This window comes from Benincasa hispida, chromosome 8 (assembly GCF_027475165.1).
Source record: "Benincasa hispida cultivar pf3 chromosome 8, pf3_genome.v1.1, whole genome shotgun sequence".
In the NCBI taxonomy this organism is placed as follows: domain Eukaryota; kingdom Viridiplantae; phylum Streptophyta; class Magnoliopsida; order Cucurbitales; family Cucurbitaceae; genus Benincasa; species Benincasa hispida.
In genome coordinates this window covers 13941208-13963376 of record NC_143485.1, presented here as the reverse complement: position 1 = coordinate 13963376, position 22169 = coordinate 13941208, and the positions used below count along the sequence as shown (strand labels likewise).

At 39.5% G+C, this 22169-nt stretch overlaps 1 protein-coding gene across 1 annotated transcript; it reads left to right on the top strand.

Moving 5' to 3' along the window:
* Positions 1 to 8542: 8542 nt before the first annotated feature.
* LOC150034374 (uncharacterized) lies at positions 8543 to 9118 on the top strand. Its single transcript, XM_090316695.1, has one exon. The coding sequence runs from the start codon at positions 8543 to 8545 to the stop codon at positions 9116 to 9118; it is 576 nt and encodes a 191-aa protein (XP_090172821.1).
* Positions 9119 to 22169: the final 13051 nt, after the last annotated feature.

The following is a 22169-nucleotide window of genomic DNA, read 5'->3' as shown; positions in this document are numbered from 1 at the left end:
TGGAGAGTTAGCTTTCCCCTTCCCACCTCTCTTCTTCTTCCACTTTTTGGTGCCGGAGGAAGAAGGTACAGACTTAGTTCCAGAGGTCGAACCTTTGTGGAACTTCTTAAAAATGAAGCAACATTTTCCTCACCTTTTGTTAGGATAATTTAGGGACGTGTTTTGTTTTGTTTTATTTTTATCATTTAAGGATGGATGGGTTTGAACATAAAATCATGCGTTAGACATAACTAATGTGTTTGCTCTCATGCGTCTGAGGTCATGCGTCGGAATGATGATGCGTTAATATTAGCATGTAATGATCACACGTTCTTATCACAAGTTTTTTTACGCTTGCGCCAAGTATAACACAAACGCAAGTTTCTCGGATAATCCGAGATCGAACATGGGGACTTGTCACTCAATAATATTTGTGAAGTGATGTGTTTGAGGCGATGAATAAAAATAAAAATATATCGAAGAAGGTTTAAATGTTTTACACTATACTCCTACTCTTAACTAAACATATTGAGCAATAGAATAATTGCAATGAGAATAAGTAGAGACACAACAACCAATAACACATAGTAATGTTTACTATCTTAAATCGCTCTAGTAATCCCAGCTCATTGCACTAACGTGTCACACCTCTCGGTGGTCAGCCGCATGATTATATCTATATAGTGCATGGTTGTGTTGAGCATAAGATTGTGCCTATCTCTAGGAACAATACGAACCTTGCTTAGTGTGTTCCATCCCTTACCATCTCAGGCAGTTAGACGCGGCTACTTAACTTATAGACAAGCAATGCAGCATCCCATAGATAGCGTGGCCACAACCTTTCACCAAGAAAAGAGGATTAACTCACTATACTCGCACAACACACACCTCTCGGTGGGTTGCTACATGCGTCCTATCTCTAGGCTACACGATTAAGCATGCGATTTACTTTGATAAATAAACGTTGAAGATAAACTATGATAGAGATGAAGATGATGAAAAAGACGGTAATGAAGGAATTAAGATTTGCATTGATCACAAAATATCTTAATATCTCAAGCTAAAATGTAATACAATACAGAGATTAGAAGGGAGATGAAGGATTCTGCGTCAAGGTTGCCGGCGGTGCCATGGTTGATTGGTGGATATGTCTCTCTCGAGCTCTATCTCCGGCGAATGCTCCGATCGTCACTCGGTCTGGTTTATGGAGATGAAGAATTCTCACTGGAAATCTCTTTCAAGCTCTCATCTGTGGTCACAAACTTCTGCCTTGAGGCAAAAGCTCGGATGTCTCAAAATGAAGGTCTCAAAGGCTATTTATAGAATTTGGACACCGACAGCTATAATGATGAAGGTATGGCTCACTGCTGCTTTTGTCACGGTATGGGCATTGTCACATCGCCTTATCTTGTTGATACTCCCAAGGTATGCGTCCGAGCTGAATTTAGCTGAAGTTATCAACGCGTTCTACCCATCTTGCGATCTTCTATTATGGCTATCAATCCATGGCCACAATTTCTATTTGTTCACCGCATTCTCCATGCGTTGGACTCATGCGATTACTGCAACTTCCATGTGTTGGACATATGGGGTTGCCATCTGCGTTCGTCTTTTGCGGTCGCCTGGCTTCAACACATGCGTTTGTCTGTGATTTCTTATTATAAACACATGCGTTTAATTCTTGCGATAGCTACAAAAATAGACACTTTGGCACGAAATAATGCATAATACTGGGTCAGTGAGGTTTTAGGTGCTACAAAACTCAATTTTTCACAAATTCTAAGTATTATCACTACGTTTTCTACCTGTTAGCCCTCATAATTCTAAATAAAAGACTTATAATAATTGGCATTTCTGCCAGTTACCACCCCCCAAACTTAGACTCATGCTTATTCTCAAGCATGCGTTACACTCAAGAAATTCTTAACTCATCTTTCGATGTTACTTTACGATGACCAGCTTTTCAGAATATAATTAACTCGTACCTCTAACCATGGCTACAATGCTCTCCTCTACTTTGGTTGCTTCTTCAAAGATATCTTTTCTAAGTTGAAATTTGGCAAGTCCTTGCTCAAAAAAATTTTATTCATTCTTCGCAACTTTGCGTTCAGCTCATGAGAATGCGTTTGCTTAAAAAAATTCAAGCTTATGCATTTACTTATTCGAATGCGGTGTTGAACCTGGTTACGCTCTTCGTTTTGGCTTACCCCCATGTGTGTCATGCGGGCATCTAACTTCGGTTGTGTTTCATATTCAACTCAACTCATGTCTTGCTTAATTTGGCTTGCGCCAGACAGAGAAGTTGCACTGATGCATCGATCCTGGCGATTTACCTTCGTTTTGGCTTGCCCCCACGGGTGTCATGCAGACATCGAACTACGGGTAAATGCCTTTCACAACTTAACTCTTATCAACATGGATTTCCCCATTGCATTGACAATGGAGTTGTTATTTTCAAAAGGTTTTTTTTTTTTAAGGAAATAACCGCAATGTGATGAACGCAATTCTCCGAGACCACTGCTACCCCACAAACTTAGAGGGCGGCACCATTCTCACTGCAAGCTAAAAGAAAACTCAACAGGAATGTGATAACAAATGCTTGAGCAAAGGTTTGCACATAATAAAACTATAGACTTTCACAATTTGAAGAGGCTATTAAAAGTAAGGGGTGCCTTGCGATACTAATTAGAGGATGCGGTGAATTATTTTACCATTATAGACGCATCGCAAAGAACCGCAGTCAGACAAGGAGAATTCCAAAAGGATAATGCATAAAAGATAACAAGAAAAGAACCTTAAGTAGAAGAACGTATGCCACAATGCGTTGGAGTTCATGCGATTAAAGCCATGCGTTGAAGGATGTAGAGGATTCTTCCGTAGTAACTGCGCACCGAGAAGAGTTATTATCACACCTACAAGGAGAAACACACCACAACCAAGGAAGCAGCCGTATATCCAAAATAACAATAAATAAAAATAATAAATTAAACTAGGAAATCAATGTAAAAGATAGAGTAGAAGACGTCCCTGAAGAAATTGGAGTGTTGTCACTAAAAGGAATCCCCCATACAGGAGATGGCTCTCAACTGCTTGGGTCAAGGGCTCACCCTGACCATTGGAGCTTCCAGCAATTCTTGGACGCATGATGGTTGATGTAACATCTCACACTTTTTTTATTTATTTATTAATAATGTAAAACTTTTCCTTTTCCAGTAATTGTCCTTAGTTGAAGGGCATGTTTGGAATTTTGAATTTAAAGTATACGTGCGAGGATTTATATGTTCTGGCACGGGTCCTGTTTTGTTTAAAGATACACCTAGGTACTCGATCGTTCGTATGTGATGGTATGTGTTTCGATATGTTGATATCTGATCTGCTTGTGTTGAGGCATACTTGCATGCTGTGGAATTATGATGTAAGGTATACATGAATGTAGTATGATATGTTGTTAATAATCATGTGTATGTGATGGAGCCATAGTATCAAGGATTTTCATGAATATTCTAGAATTGTACAATGTTGATTCTTAGAATGTTGAGACTGTGTGAATGTAGTTTGTGTTCCCTTCAGGGTTCACCAGTTTTATGGGCATACTTAACTACAATAGGATAGGACTCAGTCTCTCGTTTGTTCCATTTGTTTATGTGCCATAGGTGGGTATCTAGAGGACATAGATGCCTAGCCTGACCCCAGTGGTGCGGTTACTTACTGAGTATTTCATGCTCATTCTTTCTTATGTTGATGTTTCAGGTAAGGGTAGAGATGCACCGGCGATGGCGCAGCGGAATTCGTGATCGTGCCACTGGGTCTAGTTTTTTTACGCTTCCGCATCATGACATCTAGAGTCCTTATTTTTCCCTTAATGTTTAGTTATATTGTTTTAAACTTATTATTAAGGATTATTTCTTTTATATACTTTTAATAGTCTTTACGAATTATGGGTATCCTATTATTGTTTTCACAATTGCATTTAATAAATGTCTTTTGAACTTCTCTTGTTTAATTAACATTTATTTCAACATAACTGAGCGTTGTTTTAAATTCTATGCATGTATTTATTTTAGTAACGACCTAACCTAAGTCCTAGGGGGTCGGGTCGTTACAGTTGATATCAGAGCCCATGTTTTGGGTTCTGTAGATTGACTTACTATGTAAGTCTAGATAGTCCCTGTGGTCAGTAACGGATTCTTCATCATCGCCAGGTACGTTCTACTAACGAAAGTTTCCATGTGTATATGAGGACAGTGATGTAGTGTTTTAAACGCATGATGTCTGAGAAAGGCCCATAAATAGTTAGCTAACGTACGAATTTATGACAGGACATGGCACCTAAACGTAGAACAAGGAAAACAGTTAGAGAAGAAATACAAGCAGAGAGAGAATGGAGTAATCAAACTGCTCCGGCGGCACCAATTCCGCCTATTACCTAAGTGGATGAAAAGGCAATGGAAGCTCAAATTAGTGAAGCTGTTGCAACCGCTCTGATGGGGAAGCTGCAGAAACTGATCCAAAGCACGGTGGCAGGATAGTCTGCCCAGACTCAGGCTCAGGAGGAGTAAGTGCCACCCAAGCCATTACGACAAGCCCGTCCGCAGGACAAGGACACGCAGAGCCTGTCTCTCGAGGCCAAACATTTAAGGGACTTCCGAAAGTATGACCCTCGCCCCTTTGATGGATCGTTAAGATGCAGAAAGGCAATGGAAGCCCAAATTAGTGAAGCTGTTGCAACCGCTCTAATGGGGAAGCTGCAGAAACTGATCCAAAGCACGGTGGCAGGATAGTCTGCCCAGACTCAGGCTCAGGAGGAGCAAGTGCCACCCAAGCCATTACGACAAGCCCGTCCGCAGGACAAGGACACGCAGAGCTTGTCTCTCGAGGCCAAACATTTAAGGGACTTCCGGAAGTATGACCCTCGCCCCTTTGATGGATCGTTAAGAGACCCCACCAAGATAGAACTATGGTTGTCATCCATCGAGACAATTTTCCATTTTATGAGGTGCCCGAAAGATCACAAACTGCAATGCGCGGTCTTCATGCTGACTGGTAACGCAGCAATCTTGTGGCGTTCGGCAGAAAAGATGATCGATATTGAAGGTGACCTTGCAACCTGGGAACAGTTCAAGGAACGTTTTTATGAGAAGTACTTTTCGGCCAACACCCGATACAATAAGCAGGCAGAATTCTTGGACCTAAAGCAGGGCGTTATGTCAGTGGAGGAGTACGAGCAAGAATTCGATAAGTTGTCTTAGTTTGCTCCTGAGCTAGTGGCCACCGAGGCAGCGAGGACCGAGAGATTTATCCAGGGCCTGAGAAGCGGGTCGCGAGGGATGGTACATGCCTTGGATCTCAACACATATGTCGCAGCACTGTGAGCCGCTGTGAGGATTGATGCCGACTCCCAGGGGGGAGAGGAATACAGAAGGTCACTCAGGATTGAGACCTCCCCAGGGCAGAAAAGGAAGGTTGAGCACAAGACTCTTCAACATCAGCAGAGGGGTCAGAACACAGTGCATGCTCCACGTCATTGGGGACAACAAAGTACCCAGGCTGGGAATGGTAGAGAGGATAGACCAATATGCACCACTTGCGATAAGCGACCTGGGGACATTGTTTAGCCAGCTCTAGGAATTGTTTCCGATATGGCCAGAAAGGACATATGGCAGATAGATGCCTAAGGAAGAATGCGCCTGAGCACAGGAGCCAGCCCATAGGATTGTTCCAGGGAGGCTCGAACCGCCAACAACAGTAGGGAAAGGTATTTTCTACCACTCGGCGTGAGGCCGAGAAGTCAGGCACCGTGGTGACAGGTACACTTCCCATTTTGGGACACCATGCTCTTGTTTTATTTGACTTTGGTTCTTCGCACTCGTTTATATCTGCTATATTTGTAAGACATGCCATGTTAGACTCAGAACCATTGCCATTTGCATTGTTTATTTCCACTCCATCATGAGAGATCATGTTAGCTACAGAAAAGATAAAAGCATGTGAGGTAGAGGTAGCCAACGGCGTATTAGATGTAACCCTGATAATTTTTTATATGCACGATTTTGATGTTATATTAGGCATGGATTGGTTAGCTGCTAACCATGCCAGTATAGATTGCTCTCGTAAGGAGGTTATCTTTAACCCTCTTATAGGAGCCAGTTTTAAGTTTAAAGGGGTTGAAACCGTAGTCCTACCCAAGGTGATATCCGCATTGAAGGCCAATAGGCTATTCGGCCATGGAGCCTGGGGCTTTATGGCCAGTGTGGTAGACACCAAGGAGAATGAAGTTACCTTGACTTCGGAGCCAGTAGTAAGAGATTTTCCAGATGTGTTTCCAAAAGACCTTCCCGGATTGCCTCCGCAGCGGGAGATAGATTTTGCCATTGAATTGGAGCTAGGCACAACCCCTATTTCGAGGGCTCCATACAGGATGGCCCCGGCAGAGTTGAAGGAATTGAAGGTCCAATTGCAGGAGTTGTTGGACAAGGGTTTCATTCGCCCTAGCATGTCACCATGGGGTGCACCCGTTTTGTTTGTGAAAAAGAAGGATGGATCGTTACGTCTATGCATTGACTACAGAGAGTTGAACAAGGTGACCGTCAAGAAAAAATATCCCCTTCCCAGGATCGATGATTTGTTTGACCAGTTACAGGGAGCTACGGTATTCTCTAAGATTGACCTCCGGTTAGGGTACCACCAGCTGAGGATAAAGGACAGTGACATACCCAAGACAACCTTCCATTCGAGGTATGGACATTATGAGTTCATAGTGATGTCATTCGGCCTAATGAATGCACCAACAGTATTCATGGATCTGATGAATAGGGTGTCCAAGGAATTCCTCAACACCTTCGTGATTGTTTTTATTGATCATATTTTGATTTATTCCAAGACAAAGGCCGAGCATGGGGAGCATCTGCGGAAAGTTTTGGAGACATTGCGGGCCAATAAGCTATATGCTAAGTTTTCTAAATGTGAATTTTGGTTGAAGCAGGTATCCTTTCTAGGGCATGTGATATCCAAGGAAGGTGTCTCAGTGGATCCTGCAAAGGTGGAGGCAGTTACGGGTTGGGATCGTCCAACCACGGTCAGTGAGGTGCGCAGTTTCCTGGGGTTAGCAGGCTACTACAGACGGTTTGTGAAGGATTTCTCTCGCATAGCCGCCCCATTAACTCAGTTGACCCGGAAGGGGGCAACATTTATTTGAAATGGGGCTTGTGAAAGTAGTTTTCAAGACCTTAAGCAGAGGCTGGTTTCAGCCCCAGTTCTCACAGTACCGGACAGATCAGGTGGTTTCGTCATTTTCAGTGATGCATCCAAGAAGGGGTTGGGATGTGTATTGATGCAGCAGGGTAGAGTAGTTACTTACGCTTCACGTCAGCTGAAGAAGCACGAACAAAATTATCCCACACATGACTTGGAGTTAGCAGCGGTGGTTTTTGCTCTTAAGATTTGGAAACATTACTTGTATGCAGAAAAGATACAGATCTTCACCGACCACAAGAGTTTGAAGTACTTTTTCACTCAGAGGGAGCTAAACATGAGGCAAAGAAGGTGGTTGGAACTAGTAAAGGATTATGACTGTGAAATTTTGTACCACCCGGGGAAAGCAAATGTAGTGACAGATGCTTTAAGCAGAAAGGTGGCCCATTCTGCAGGTCTCATTATCGAACAGACTCACCTATGCAGGGAACTGGAAAGGGTAGAGATTGTAGTAGTCATGGGGAAGGTCACGGCACAGTTAGCACAGTTGTTGATGCAACCAAGCCTAAGGCAGAAGATTATTTATGCGCAGCGAGACGATCCTTATTTGGAGGAGAGAGTTCGTAGAGTGGAATCAGGCTAGGATAACGAATTCTCAGTGTCAGCAGAAGGTGGCCTTCTTTATTAGGGGCGTCTGTGCGTGCCGGCGGTTAGTGACATTAAGGATGAACTGTTGTCAGAGGCTCATAGTTCTCTATTCTCGATCCACCCCGGCAGCACCAAGATGTACCAGGATCTGAAACGTTACTATTAGTGGAATGATATGAAAAGAGAGGTTGTGAAGTTCGTCAGTAAGTGTTTGGTGTGCCAGTAGGTGAAAGCCCCGAGGCAGAGGCCAGCAGGCTTGTTACAACCATTAAATGTACCAGAATGGAAGTGGGAGCATGTGTCTATGGACTTCATCATGAGGTTGCCTCAAACAGTTAAAGGTATCACTGTGATATGGGTCGTTGTAGACAGACTTACGAAGTTAGCACATTTCATACCTGGAAATTCCACCTTTTCAGTGCATAAGTGGGCATAGATATACATGAAGGAAGTGGTAAGATTGCATGGAGTACCCGTGTCCATTGTGTCGGACAGAGACCCTCGTTTCATGTCTAACTTCTAGAAGAGTCTCCAGGCGGCATTGGGGACCCGATTAAACTTTAGTACAGTGTTCCACCCTCAGACTGATGGGAAGACAGAGAGATTGAATCAGATACTGAAAGACACGTTGCGTGCCTGTGCCATAGAATTTTCCAGAAGCTGGGATGCTCACTTGCGTTTAATGGAGTTTGCGTATAATAACAGCTACTAGTCCACTATTAGGATGTCACCCTTTGAGGCCCTAAATGGGAAGAGTTGCAGGTCCCCTGTGTGTTGGGATGAGGTAGGAGAGAGGAGATTTTTAGGACCTGAATTGGTGCAGACCACAAATGAGGCCATACAGAAGATCAGGGCTCGTATGCAGACAGCCCAGAGCAGACAAAACAACTATGCCGATGTAAGACATAAGGACTTGGAATTTGAGGCTAAGGTGAAAGTGTTCTTAAAGGTGGCACCCATGAACGGTATTCTGAGGTTTGGAAGGAAAGAAAAGTCGAGTCCGAGATTCATTAGACCTTTCGAGGTCTTGAAACAAGTTGGCCCTGTAGCTTACCGTTTGGCCTTGCCCCCAGCAGTGTCTTCCATAATTCATAATGTCTTCCATGTTTCGATGCTAAGAAAGTATGTGACAAACCTGTCCCATGTAGTTGACTACGAGGCCTTACAATTTAATGATAACTTGAGCTACGAGGAGAAGCCCATAGAGATTCTTGCAAAAGAAGTAAAGACATTGTGCTGTCGGGAAATTGCTTTTGTGAAAGTTCTGTGGCAGAACCACCACTTCAGGGAAGCCACCTAGGAGCGAGAGGATAAAATGAAGGCCCAGTACCCGGAGTTTTTCAAGGATGAACTTTCAAGGATGAAAGTTCTTTGGGGGGGGAGAATGTAACATCTCACACTTTTTTATTTATTTATTAATAATGTAAAACTTTTCCTTTTTCAGTAATTGTCCTTAGTTGAAGGGCATGTTTGGAATTTTGAATTTAAAGTATAAGTGCGAGGATTTAAGTGTTTTCGTGGAAATTATTCAAAATTATTCAATTTGAAAAGTTATGGCAGGAATTAATTATTTTTCGAAAAAAGAAAGGAATTAAATAGTATAAAGTGGGTTAAAGAAAGGATTTAATTAGAGTTATACTATTTTCCTTTTATTATTATTTTTATTATTATTATTATTAGTTTTTTAAAATAAAAAGCCCCCCCCCCCCCCAATCTCCTTCACGCATCTCTCCCTCACTGCCCGACCTCTCTTACCGCCGTCTCTCTCACTACCGAAACCCGTCAGAGTTGCACCGCTCGCCCAGCCAAAGAGTCACCGTCGGAGTCGCACCACTCGCCCAACCAGAGAACCGTCTGAGTTGTCGCTGATCCTAGCCACGAACGCCGCCGCCGCTCCAACCCCTGACCACCGCACGCCACCGCCGATCAAACCTCTTGACCGTCGCGTGCTGCACCGTCTTCTAGCAGCTTGACTCTTAGATTTTGGTAAGATTTATTTTGTGGTTGCGTTTCTTGAAAGATTTTGGATGCCCACTAAGTTGGATTGAAGATTAAAGTAGTCGCACTATCTTGATTTTAGATTTGAGCTCGGGAAATTATAGCAGCGACAGTCCAGCGGATTCAAGATCATTCGACAAGAGTTTTGGTAAGAATTATAGTCCTTATTGTTGGTTTGTGGGCACGCTTTGATTACTGAATTAAGTTGACTTAACCCTTGTATCTTTAAGGTTCCAAGTTGTCCTCCATTGGGAGTTAAAATCTGTTGGAAGTAGATTTTGGAGTGGTTGCTAATCAAGTTCCTTGGGTAAGCTTTTGAGGTGTTGTAGTTTTGAATCTGAGGTGTCGCAATTATTATTGGACTGAAATTTTATGGTTGTATTCGTATGGTAGGGTCGTTTCTTCAAGTCGCGGTCATCGTTTGGTTGTCGGAGTTCATCTGTGAAATTTCGATTAAGGTAAGTAATCTTACCATTGGAACTGCCCACGGGCCAGGTTTTTATTTGTATGCTCACGTGATAAGTGTAAGTTATAGTAAATATTAGCATGTTGACTGATAGTATGACCTGAATCAAGTATGTTCTGGCACGGGTCCTGTTTTGTTTAAAGATACACCTAGGTACTCGATCGTTCGTATGTGATGGTATGTGTTTCCATATGTTGATATCTGATCTGCTTGTGTTGAGGCATACTTGCATGCTGTGGAATTATGATGTAAGGTATACATGAATGTGGTATGATATGTTGTTAATAATCATGTGTATGTGATGGAGCCATAGTATCAAAGATTTTCATGAATATTCTAGAATTGTACAATGTTGATTCTTAGAACGTTGAGACTGTGTGAATATCCTCATTGATTAGTTAGATGCTCACCAGTTTGTGTCCTTCGGGATTCACCAGTTTGTGTTTCTTTCGGGATTCACTAGTTTGTGATTCCTTCGGGATTCACCAGTTTTGTGTTTCCTTCGGGACTCACCAGTTTGTGTTTCCTTCGGGACTCACAGTTTTGTGTTTCCTTCGGGATTCACCAGTTGGTGATTCCTTTGGGATTCACCAGTTTTGTGTTTCCTTCGGGATTCACCAGTTTGTGATTCCTTTGGGATTCACCAGTTTTAGGGGATTCACCAGTTTTTTTTCCCTCTGGATTCACCAGTTTGTGTTCTCTTCAGGTTCACCAGTTTTATGGGCATACTTAACTACAATAGGATAGGACTCAGTCTCTCGTTTGTTCCATTTGTTTATGTCCCATAGGTGGATATCTAGAGGACATAGATGCCTAGCCTGACCTCAGTGGTGCGGTTACTTACTGAGTATTTCATGCTCATTCTTTCTTATGTTGATGTTTCAGGTAAGGGTAAAGATGCACCGACGATGGCGCAGCGGAATTCGTGATCGTGCCACTGGGACTAGTTTTTTTACGCTTCCGCATCATGACATTTAGAGTCCTTATTTTTCCCTGAATGTTTAGTTTTATTGTTTTAAACTTATTATTAAGGATTATTTCTTTTATATACTTTTAATAGTCTTTACGAATTATGGGTACCCTATTATTGTTTTAACAATTGCATTTAATAAATGTCTTTTGAACTTCTCTTATTTAATTAACATTTATTTCAACATAACTGAGCGTCGTTTTAAATCCTACGCTCGACCTCGAGGCACTATCATAGATGCCCCTTCTTGCATACGAGCATTGAAGATTTCTTTAAGAGCATCGTGTCTGAGTTGCGTGGATGGTTATCCGAACTTTCCCATCAGGGACTCCATGATCTCACAGGCTGTGAGCATGGGCTCATGCTTCATGGCCAGGACTTCGGTAAGACTAACCAAGATATACATTCGAGCCTTTTCATTCGCCCTTATTCAGTGCTCAAGTGCCTCTTGAACGTTTCGAGGAGCATTTTGAGTGGGAATGGGAGGACAATCCTCCATTAGGACAAAATGAAAATCATCGATTATTAAAATCGTGTTGATCGTGGTTTTCCAAGTAGCATAATTTTCGCCAATTAACATATCATTGGCGAGCAAGTTTAGTGTAGTTGTAGCCATTATATAAATTGTTGAAAATGACAAACTATTTTTAAATTAGTTTATTTTTCATTAATCAGCTAAACAACCAATCGATTTTAGCAAAATTCTAATGTACCCTAAGTGACATCTAATTTTGCAATGATGTTTCAGTGAGGCAAGAGAAAAGTCATCGTAGGGTGATCAAGTACCCCTTCACTAAAATGAGACATTCTCAACCAATAGACATAACAACTCCTTGTTATTGTCACTATTAGTCACCATTGTTCGGTCTAGTATACATTAAACTAGCTTAACGATTCTTGTAAGTGTAACCCCTCATTTTAGGTTCTAGAGTTCCGCCCCAATGAGCCAACCATAGAGAAAAACCAATTGAGACATGAAACTAAAGCAACCTTATCCATTTATGGAGGTTGAATAAAGCGTCATGCAAAATTCCCATCCTTTAGGGGGACACCCATGATGCCACAAGACGATGCATAAAACTTTAATTCAACCTAATGAGAGAGATCGAGGGATGTGTTGTCATACGTCCCGCTCCCACTTACTATAAACATTCTCTCCATACACCTTGATATTGACCTACCCAAATGTCACCCATAGGGGGACACCCATGGTGCCTCGAGGTCGAGCGTAGATCTCACAGTGTGAATTTTCAGGAAGAAACGTATAGAGAAAAATTGAAGTATCATATATCTCATTTTCCTTCCACTGAGTGTTTTACCTTGGGTTAATTAACTTAGGAAAACCCCAGCTAATGATTTTAACTAAGTGAAAGTTTAATTTGCTAAAAAACAACACTTGTCTTTGATGATTAAACAATTTTGATTGAAGTATTATTAAACTCTTCAATAAACCTTAACCAAACTTGCATGCATATATGAAATCTATCTAATTCACTTTTCCAGGTAGGTTCCCAAATAAAGGTGTGACGTTTTCGTCATCTTAAGTACCTCAGCCTAGACAGAACCCGCCTTAAACAAAAAGTCCTTTATAGATATATTTGCTACATAATTAATCCTTTATTAAGAAATCAATTTAATCCTATTAAACCGATTAAAAGATTAAACTAAGATTTCTAATCTCATTAGAAATGTGATCTTAGGTCTATTTCAATCATATTTTAAAACATTTTTTAAATTGATTATAACTTAAGGTTTGAATGCAACTTTTCATTATTGATTTTAATTCTAATTTCATTTTATTATAAAAATTATAAATAAATGAAACAATTAAAAATCATTCATTGCATGCTTGAGATACTTTAGTTAATCATAACAATTATAAATTAACCTAAGGTAATGTCATGCTTCATGCAATCTCAATTTCATTACCAATATATATATAACATTTACATATAATAAAGCAATGAAGGACATTAATAACATTCTTTAAATAAAATATACATTCATACTTTCTATTATAACACTTATAATATATAGGATGCATGTATATGTTATTAATGCATGCATTTATAAAATATAACAATTATACTATATGATGCATGAGCATGCCATATAATTTAAATCATGCATATTCTAATATTATAACCCTTATAATACAAAATGATGCATGATGATAAATACATAACCTATGGTGGAATTTTTAAATCTATATGACATACAATATGACATATATTGAAATAAAACATACATCACGTGTATATTTAAAAACTAAAGATTGATGGATCGGGGTAGGGCACTAAAAAAAATAAAATGACTAACTATTACATTAATATAAGCCATCTGATTCGATACAAGTGAACCGAGACTTGAGTCGTTCGAACCAAGCTGTGAACCAATCCAATCGCCAATCGAACCGCCCTCAAACTACTCGAACCAGACGAACCACGAGTGAACAGGAGAAGTTTTTCCACATCGCAACGTCACGATGCTATGTGAAGCATCATGACGCTACAGAGAAATTTCTCCGTTTGCTATTCAGAGAGTCACGACGCTAGGGCACAACATCGCAACACTACAATGCAGTATGCTACTGCACAACATCGATCTCCTTTGATCCAACATCCAAATCAAGCCCTGAAATGACAAAAAATCTCCGGGAACATCACGAACGACTCGGTATACAAATGATACAGACTCAATAGCAATTACTTGCCCCAAAAACATGGGCCCTTACAACCAAATGTAAAGAAAACAATGTTGTAAAACTATGCCCTATCCCAAAAACATCCATCAATCAAACCGCATTCAACAATAGTCATTCATCATATGAATTTAAATAGAATGCAGTAGATCAAAAAACACCCACCATCACTATAAAATTAATTAAAAAAAATGGGAATTTTGGATCAAGCCAAGGCTCTGATACCAATTGTAGAAACCCCTATGAATGGGACCGTAGCGGAAGCGGATCATCCCAATTCTCAATTGTTTTGTAAAAATAATTTTATAGCATATGCATATAAAAAAAATAAATAAATCATACAGCATGCCCAAAAAAAATTTAAGCAAAAAGGTTTAGGAAAACTTACCCTTGAAGATGTTCTTCAATCGAATCCCTCAAACACTACCATGAAGGAGTCCTTAGTATTCTCTGATGAGAATCTACGAGGTGTGGGTTCTAGAGTGTTTTGGGATTGATGGAGAAGGAAGAATTTTTCGAGATTAACCTTAGGAAAAGCAAAAAAAATAAAAATAAAAATAAAATAAATACTGAAAGTCACCTTCTTCTCTATTTCGTTTTTTTTTTCTTTTTCATGTATGTAAAAGAGAGACCTCCACTACTTCTTACGTGAGTGGTGGAGAGAAAAGGATGGGTACTCTCGCCCCTTAATTACTTTAAAATTAAAAAATTAAAAAAATATTTAATAATAAAATAATTAATGAATAATTTTAATTCACAATTAAAATTATAACAAATATATATAATAACTAACTTATTATATATTATGCATTCATATATTATATCATATTTAAGATATAACGTATAGTTTAAAATTGTATCATATACAATATATAACCTAAAGTTTCTTTTCTCTCTCTTATGGTATTTAATATAAATCATATTTATATTAAAATTTAATTATATGAATCTAATTCATATAATTCACATGAATTATATTCAAACATATAATTCCTTTCATAAATTCTTTATATTATAATGTATCAAATACATTATAGTAATTATATCATATATAATTACATAAATTTAATTATATCATATATAATTAATTCCATCAATTAATTTGAACAATTCAAATTAATCCAAAATTTGATTCTCATAAAATCCGATAAGCTACCGAGGGGACCTCATGGACCTATAGCTTGAAGCTCCAATGGTTCGTGAATAATTAATCAAACTCTTTAATTAGATTATTCACCATCTGTTAACTGTCGGGCACTTCACTAAAGACCGATAGCGGAACTCTCATACTACAGATATATTTGTGTGTCTATTGGATATAACCAATTCACAGTATGATGACCCTTCACAAATTGCTCGTAAGTACATTTGGGCCAAATTACTGTTTTTTCCCTATAGTTACATCTAACTCCTTAAGTACCACGGATTCCTCTAATGAACAATAAATCATAGTCCCACTATGACTAACCCCTCGGTGTGGCGCCAATGTTCAAGCCCTGGAATCAGCCCTTAAGGGAGCAATTTATCTACTTTCCCAAACAATAGGGAAGGAGTGAATTCTGTCTTGTGTAGATGTGTTCCTAGCTCCCCAATTAGACAAAACCCCAAAATGGTAGGCATGTTGAGTCGGCAATCTTGCCACTCTCACCCATACGAATCAAAGGACTGCCTTTATAGGCAGGAGTTCACAACTCATTCAGGATTCAGGTCGTGTTACCTATGATCATCCTGATGAAATGGAAGTCTCTATTAAAAACGGTATTATATAATGAGACTACTCATTTCGTGGTCCTGTCTTATACAAACTCCTCATTTCGGTTCACTTGTAGTACTTTACAACAATTGTAACATCTACAAAGCTGGCCATACTCGTAGTATCATCAGGATAAGATATCCAACCTTATCCATCTACTGAATATCATTTAGTTTATCACTTAAAGTATGATCCATCCGTATGTCTCTACATACATGTTTAAGTTAAAAGATAACCATGGAACTTAGTTTATTGGTTTGTGATTAATGCAACAGAAATTTGGAATAAAATATCATATATTTTATTAAATAAACAATGTGTTTGTACATAACATTTACAAACTATAGGACCTTACGAGATTTAGGGCATAAACCCAACAAAACTAATGGAAGAGACCGTATGATATATTGACACATTTCCTGCACCCATTTACTATGAACTACTTCCCCTATTCAGCTTGTTATTGACCCATGCAAACACTTTCTAAATGGAACAGTCACAGTAAAAACGACACGAAAACGAACATGGATCTCATGGTGTGAACTCTTAAGGACATGAGAGCTAAAACTAATATATCATATATATTATTAATCTCCCATTGAAGTGTTCTAATTATTTGGATATCTCTTGTACTTAGGCATATTTCGACTATTAAACATCCTAAGTCTATGTGGTTTATTCAAGTATAACATTTATATTTGGATTTAACCTATGATGTCTAAGTGATAAAATCATTTTATTACTTCACACCGCTCACGCATGCTCACAAGACCGGTTAACAACGCTTAGCAATTCGACTATAATCCCTAGGTAGGAGATATTATGTAGACCATCAACTTAAGTACCTCCAGCCTTAGACATAATTATATACCGATTGAGTTTGTAATCGTGTTTTATATGATAACGACCTATTTTAACTATTAAAACAAGTTGTTATTAAACCTAAGTGAGCATGCATCTTATCCGTGTAATAGATTTTAAATGTCTAGTTCATTTTATAATTCTTATAAAACCATAGACATGCTATAACATATACTTAAGTATTCCATACACTAATATAACAATTATATTAAACTTATGAAACCTTAATCATGTATACTATATATATTATAACCAAGATCTTGTCAATATACGATGCCTGAGACAGTACTAACACTTTGTTCTTACGATCCCGAAAGATCTGTATACCCAGAAAAAACTAAGCCTCTCCCAAATCTTTCATTTGGAATTGGGTTGCTAGCCAGTTCTTAACTGCAGTCAGTAGACCAACATCATTCCCAATGAGTAGTATATTGTCTACATACAACACTAAGAAAACTACTCAACTGTTGACGATCTTCTTGTAAATACAAGGTTCATCAACGTTTTGGTCAAAGCCATACGATTTGATCGCAGTATCAAACCGAATATTCCAAGATCGAGACGGTTGTTTCAGCCCATAAATGGACTGATTCAGTTTGCAAACTTTTTGCTTTGACCTTGGGCAATGAATCCTTCCGGTTGCACCATGTAAATGGTCTCCTCAAGATTGCCATTTAGAAAAGCCGTCTCATTTGCCAGATCTCATAATTATAATAAGTGGCAATGGACAGGAGGATGCGGATCGACTTTAACATGGCAACAGGAGAGAAAGTCTCCTTATAGTCGACTCACTCTACCTGGGTATAACCCTTTGCCACAAGTCGAGCCTTGAAGGTTTGCACCTTCCCATCAATACCCGATTTACGCTTGTAGATCCATTTACAACCTATAGGTCTTACCCCATCAGGCTTATCTACAAGATCCCATACTGAGTTGAAGTACATCGACTCCATCTCGAGATTCATGGCCTTGACCCATTCATCCCGGTCAACATACTTCATTGCCTTTTGAAAAGACAATGGATCCTCAACTCGCCAACTACCACCATAGCTGGGATTTCCGTGAAACCCAAATAGCGATCTAGCAAGTTCGTAACCCTCCCACTGCGTCAAGGTTCCCTCAACTCTTGAGGTGGAACTGACCTACCAGATGAACTATCATCAGCAACTCTAGCTAATGAAGCCGGTTCTTCAACAACTCTTGTTGAAGTTTTAGTAGTTTCGTTGGAAAGCTCACGTAACACAACTTTACTATGTGAACTGTGCTCCCTGATAAGATCCTCTTTCAGGAAAGTAGTGTTCAGGGAAAAATACACCCTTTTTTTGAACGGATCATAAAAGTAACCCCCTCGTGTATCTTTGGGGTAGCCTACAAAGAGGCACAACCTCTATCGTGATTCCAACTTCTTGGGATTTTCCTCAAGCACATGTGCTGGGCAACCTCATATGCGGAAGTGACATAAACTAGCTTTACGCCCGTTCCACAACTCCAGAGGAGTTCTCTGGAAGGAACACAGTTGAGTATGTATACCATAGACTCCACTACGTAACCTCAAAATGAGTCCGGTAAGAAAGTGTAACTCATCATCGAACGAACCATGTCCACCAAGGTTCTGTTTCTCCTCTTCGCTACACCATTCTATTGAGGTGTATCCGGTGCTGAGATTTGGGTAACAATTCCATGTTCTAATAAATAGTCCTGGAACCCTGAATCCAAAAACTCTCCACCTGGATCTGATCGAAGTGTTTTAATCCGTCTATCCAAAGCATTCTCAACTTCAGCCTTGAATACTTTGAACTTTTCAAAAGATTCAGACTTTCGTTGCATCAGATAAATATACCCATATCTAGAGTAATCATCAGTAAAACTGATAAAGTACTCATAGCCTCCTCGAGCTCGCACATTCATAGGATCGCAAAGGTCAAAATGTACTAATTCTAGAAGCTCTTTGGCTCGATAACCTTTTCCAGTAAAAGATCTTTTAGTCATCTTACCCTCAAGGCAAGATTTGCATATTGGTAAACAATTTTCCTTTAACTCGTTTAGAAGGACATTCTTCACCAATCTTTCAATTCTATTGAGATTGATGTGCCCTAATCGAAGGTACCAAAGTTGGGCATTTTCTTTTAGAGAAACTCGTTGACGTTTAGATTGAGTTACGACAGATTTAAACATCTCTATGTTATGGAGGGAACTTAAGGCTAACGGTCTTAGCACATACAAGTTATTTTCCAGTTTAACTATACAAATTTAAACACCATCCTTATGAATAAACACTTTATTCATATTAAAAGAAAGAGTGTAATTACATTGCAAACTTTATAGAAATAAGGTTTCTTTTTAGTTCAGGAATGACAAAGACATCTTTTAATACAAGAAACCTATTATGTAAAGATAACAGGATGCCTCCCACTGCCACAGCTAAGACAATGTACCCGGTGCCTACTTGCAACATCATCTCACCAGCCTCCAGCTATTGCCAAGATCTAATCCCCTAAAAAGAAGAACAAACATGATTAGTGGCGCCCGAATCAGTTATCCAGGCAGAATTATCATTCTCCACTAAACAAGTTTCTAACACAAGTAAATCACATTTACCTTTGTTTGCCTTGGCTGCCTTCCTTTCTTTCAAATAGTGGGTACGATTCCTCTTCCAGTGTCTGTCCTAACTGCAGTGGAAACATGTTCCTTTTTCAACCGGCGATGGACGCATCTTTTGGGCGACAGGTGGCGGGTTAGCAGGCACTTTACCTTTCCCTTTTCCACCCTTCTTCTTTTTCCCCTTTCCAGAGTTAGAAGTTTAAGGTGCAGACTTCATTCCTGAGGTCGAACCTCGATGGAACTTTTTAGAAGACAAGATAACATTTGCCTCACCTCCCATTTTCTCCTTACTTTTCAGCAAGGATTGGTAAGTCTGCAACTCGTTGAGGAGAGTAGTAAGGGTATAATCCACTTTGTTAACAATCATATTGCTAACAAAGTGGAGGAAGCTCTCCGACAATGAATGCAGGATAATGCTAATATAACTGCCCTCGTCGATTTTAGACACATTCATCTCCGCCACATTAAAGTGAACCATCATATTCAGCACGCGTTCACGAACAAAGGTGCCTTCCTTCATTTTGGAGCTGAAGATATGTTTCAGAGCCTCGTGCTTGAGCTATTCAGACGGCTGTCCAAACATTCCCCGTAGGGACTCCATGATCTCACGTGTTGAGATCATGGACTCATGTTTCTTAGCCAACACGTCACTAAGACTGACCAAGATATAGGCTCAAACCTTCTCGTTTGCCCATGTCCAATGTTCGTACGCCCCCCCCCCCCAAACATTTCGAGTAGCGTCTTGAGGTGGAATAGGAGGACAGTCCTCCGTAAGGACAAACTTCAGATTCTCGATGATGAGTATCGTCGTGATCATATATTTCCAACTCGAGTAGTTTTGGCCATTCAGTTTTTTGGCGCTATGCAAACTAATAATGGTTGTAGCCATATTTAAAATTTTCGTTGAAAAACGAATAAACTTTTATAAGACTTTGCAAAACCACATTTTAACCAATCAATTTTAGCAAAAAAGTTTCCAGTACCCTAAGGGTTTAAGACTTCTATTTTGTAATGATGCTCCAGCGAGGCAAGACACACGTCACCGGTGGGGTGATCAGATGTCCCTTCACTGAGATGAGACATTCTCCACCATTAGGCAGAACAACTCTTGGAATTGAACCTAACAGCCACTATTTGTTCTGTTCAGAACTGTTAACCTTTTAACAATTCTATGTAAGTGTAACCCCTCATTTTCGGCCCCAGAGTCCCCCCCTAATGCGCCCACCATAGGGAAAAAGAATATTAAGACAAGAGACTAAGTAATATTATCCTCTTATAGAGATCAAATAAAGAAATGTGCAAAACTGCCATCTTATAGAGGGACACTTCTAGGGTGCCTCGAGGCGATGCGTAGAAACTTCATTCAATCCAATTAGAGAGACCGTGGGATATGTTGTCGCATTTCCTGCTCCCGTTTACTATGAACATTCTCTCCATCCACTATGATATTGACCTACCCAAAAACCATCCTTTAGGGAGACACTCCCAGGGTGTCATGAGGCTGAGGATAGATCTCACGGTATGAACAATAAGGGAGAAACGCAAAAGGTTTAAATGAAACATCATATGCCCCATGTACCTCCCACTGAATGTTCTACCTAAGGGTTCATTAACCTAGACAATTTGGCTACTGATTATAGTCTAAGTCATTATGTTTGCTCAAAAACAACTTTTTTCTTTGAAATAAAACAAGTTCAAGTAGTCACATATAAACTCTTTAATGGACAGTCCTAAACTTGCAAGCATGCATCAACTAATACCCCAGCCTAGATAGAACCCACCTTAGACAAAATGTCCCTTATAGATAGATTTGCTACACTTTAAACTTTTATTATTGATTTTATTTCTAATTTCATTTTATAACCTTTATAAAAGAAACAACTAAACAATACATTACCACATAACGAGGTATTTATAATGCTTATAAATATAACGCTTAATAAATAATGCATGCATAAATATAACTCTTATATTATATGATACATGAGCATGCACTTACATAATTTAAATCGTGCATCTCTAAATCATAACACTTATAATAAAGAGAAGATGCATGCCAATGCATAACCTAAGGTGTGATTTTTTCTATATATGCATACCATATGACATAAAAAAAAAAAAAACGCATGTATAAAACCATAGATTAATGGACTGGGATGAACCAACACAAAATCGGAATGAAAATTCTATCTGTTACATTTTTTCACCAAGCAAATCGATTCACAAGCGAACCGAGATTTGAACCGTCGGGCGAAGCTCCCATCATTTAGTAAACGCCTCCAGGTAAACGATCGTGTAATACACACTAGACGATAGCGCGAAAGCTAAACGATCGTATAGACGACAATGAGGCCGCGAAGTCTTATCATCTAGACAGTCGCTTAACACACGAAAGGTAAATGATTTACCACGCATTTACTCTGTGACGGTATAGTCAGTAACTAAGCGATGAGACTTGCTGAGCTATACGATCGTCTAGTGCGTGTGCGCGTTAAATGACACCCGAGCATTCGATACTCAACGATCGTCTACCCCATCGTTTACACGACCCAACCAACGCTTGACCGTCTTCTTCCTCGAAGAACAGCAACCCTTGCTCTGAACTTCATCACGAACGACTCAATACTCAAACTAACATTAAGATTACAGACTCGATAGCAATTAATTATGCCCAAAAACGCAGGGACCTTTACAATTAACTGGAAATATAAAAGAATTTAACAAACCGAGGGTTCATCCCAGAAAACTCCATTAATCCACACACCCACAAATGATTTAATAATTAAAACAAAGAGTAGACATACTGCACCCACCGAGAATGTAAATGCAATTCTTTGCAGCAATGAAATTGGAATATTAGAAACCTGGCTCTGATACCAATTGAAGAAACTCTTATTCAAGAGTACCTATGAGTGGAAGCGGATCTTTCCAATTCATTGTGACAGAATTATCACATATACTTTCAAACATACAGATATGCATTAACAATGCTAAATTACTA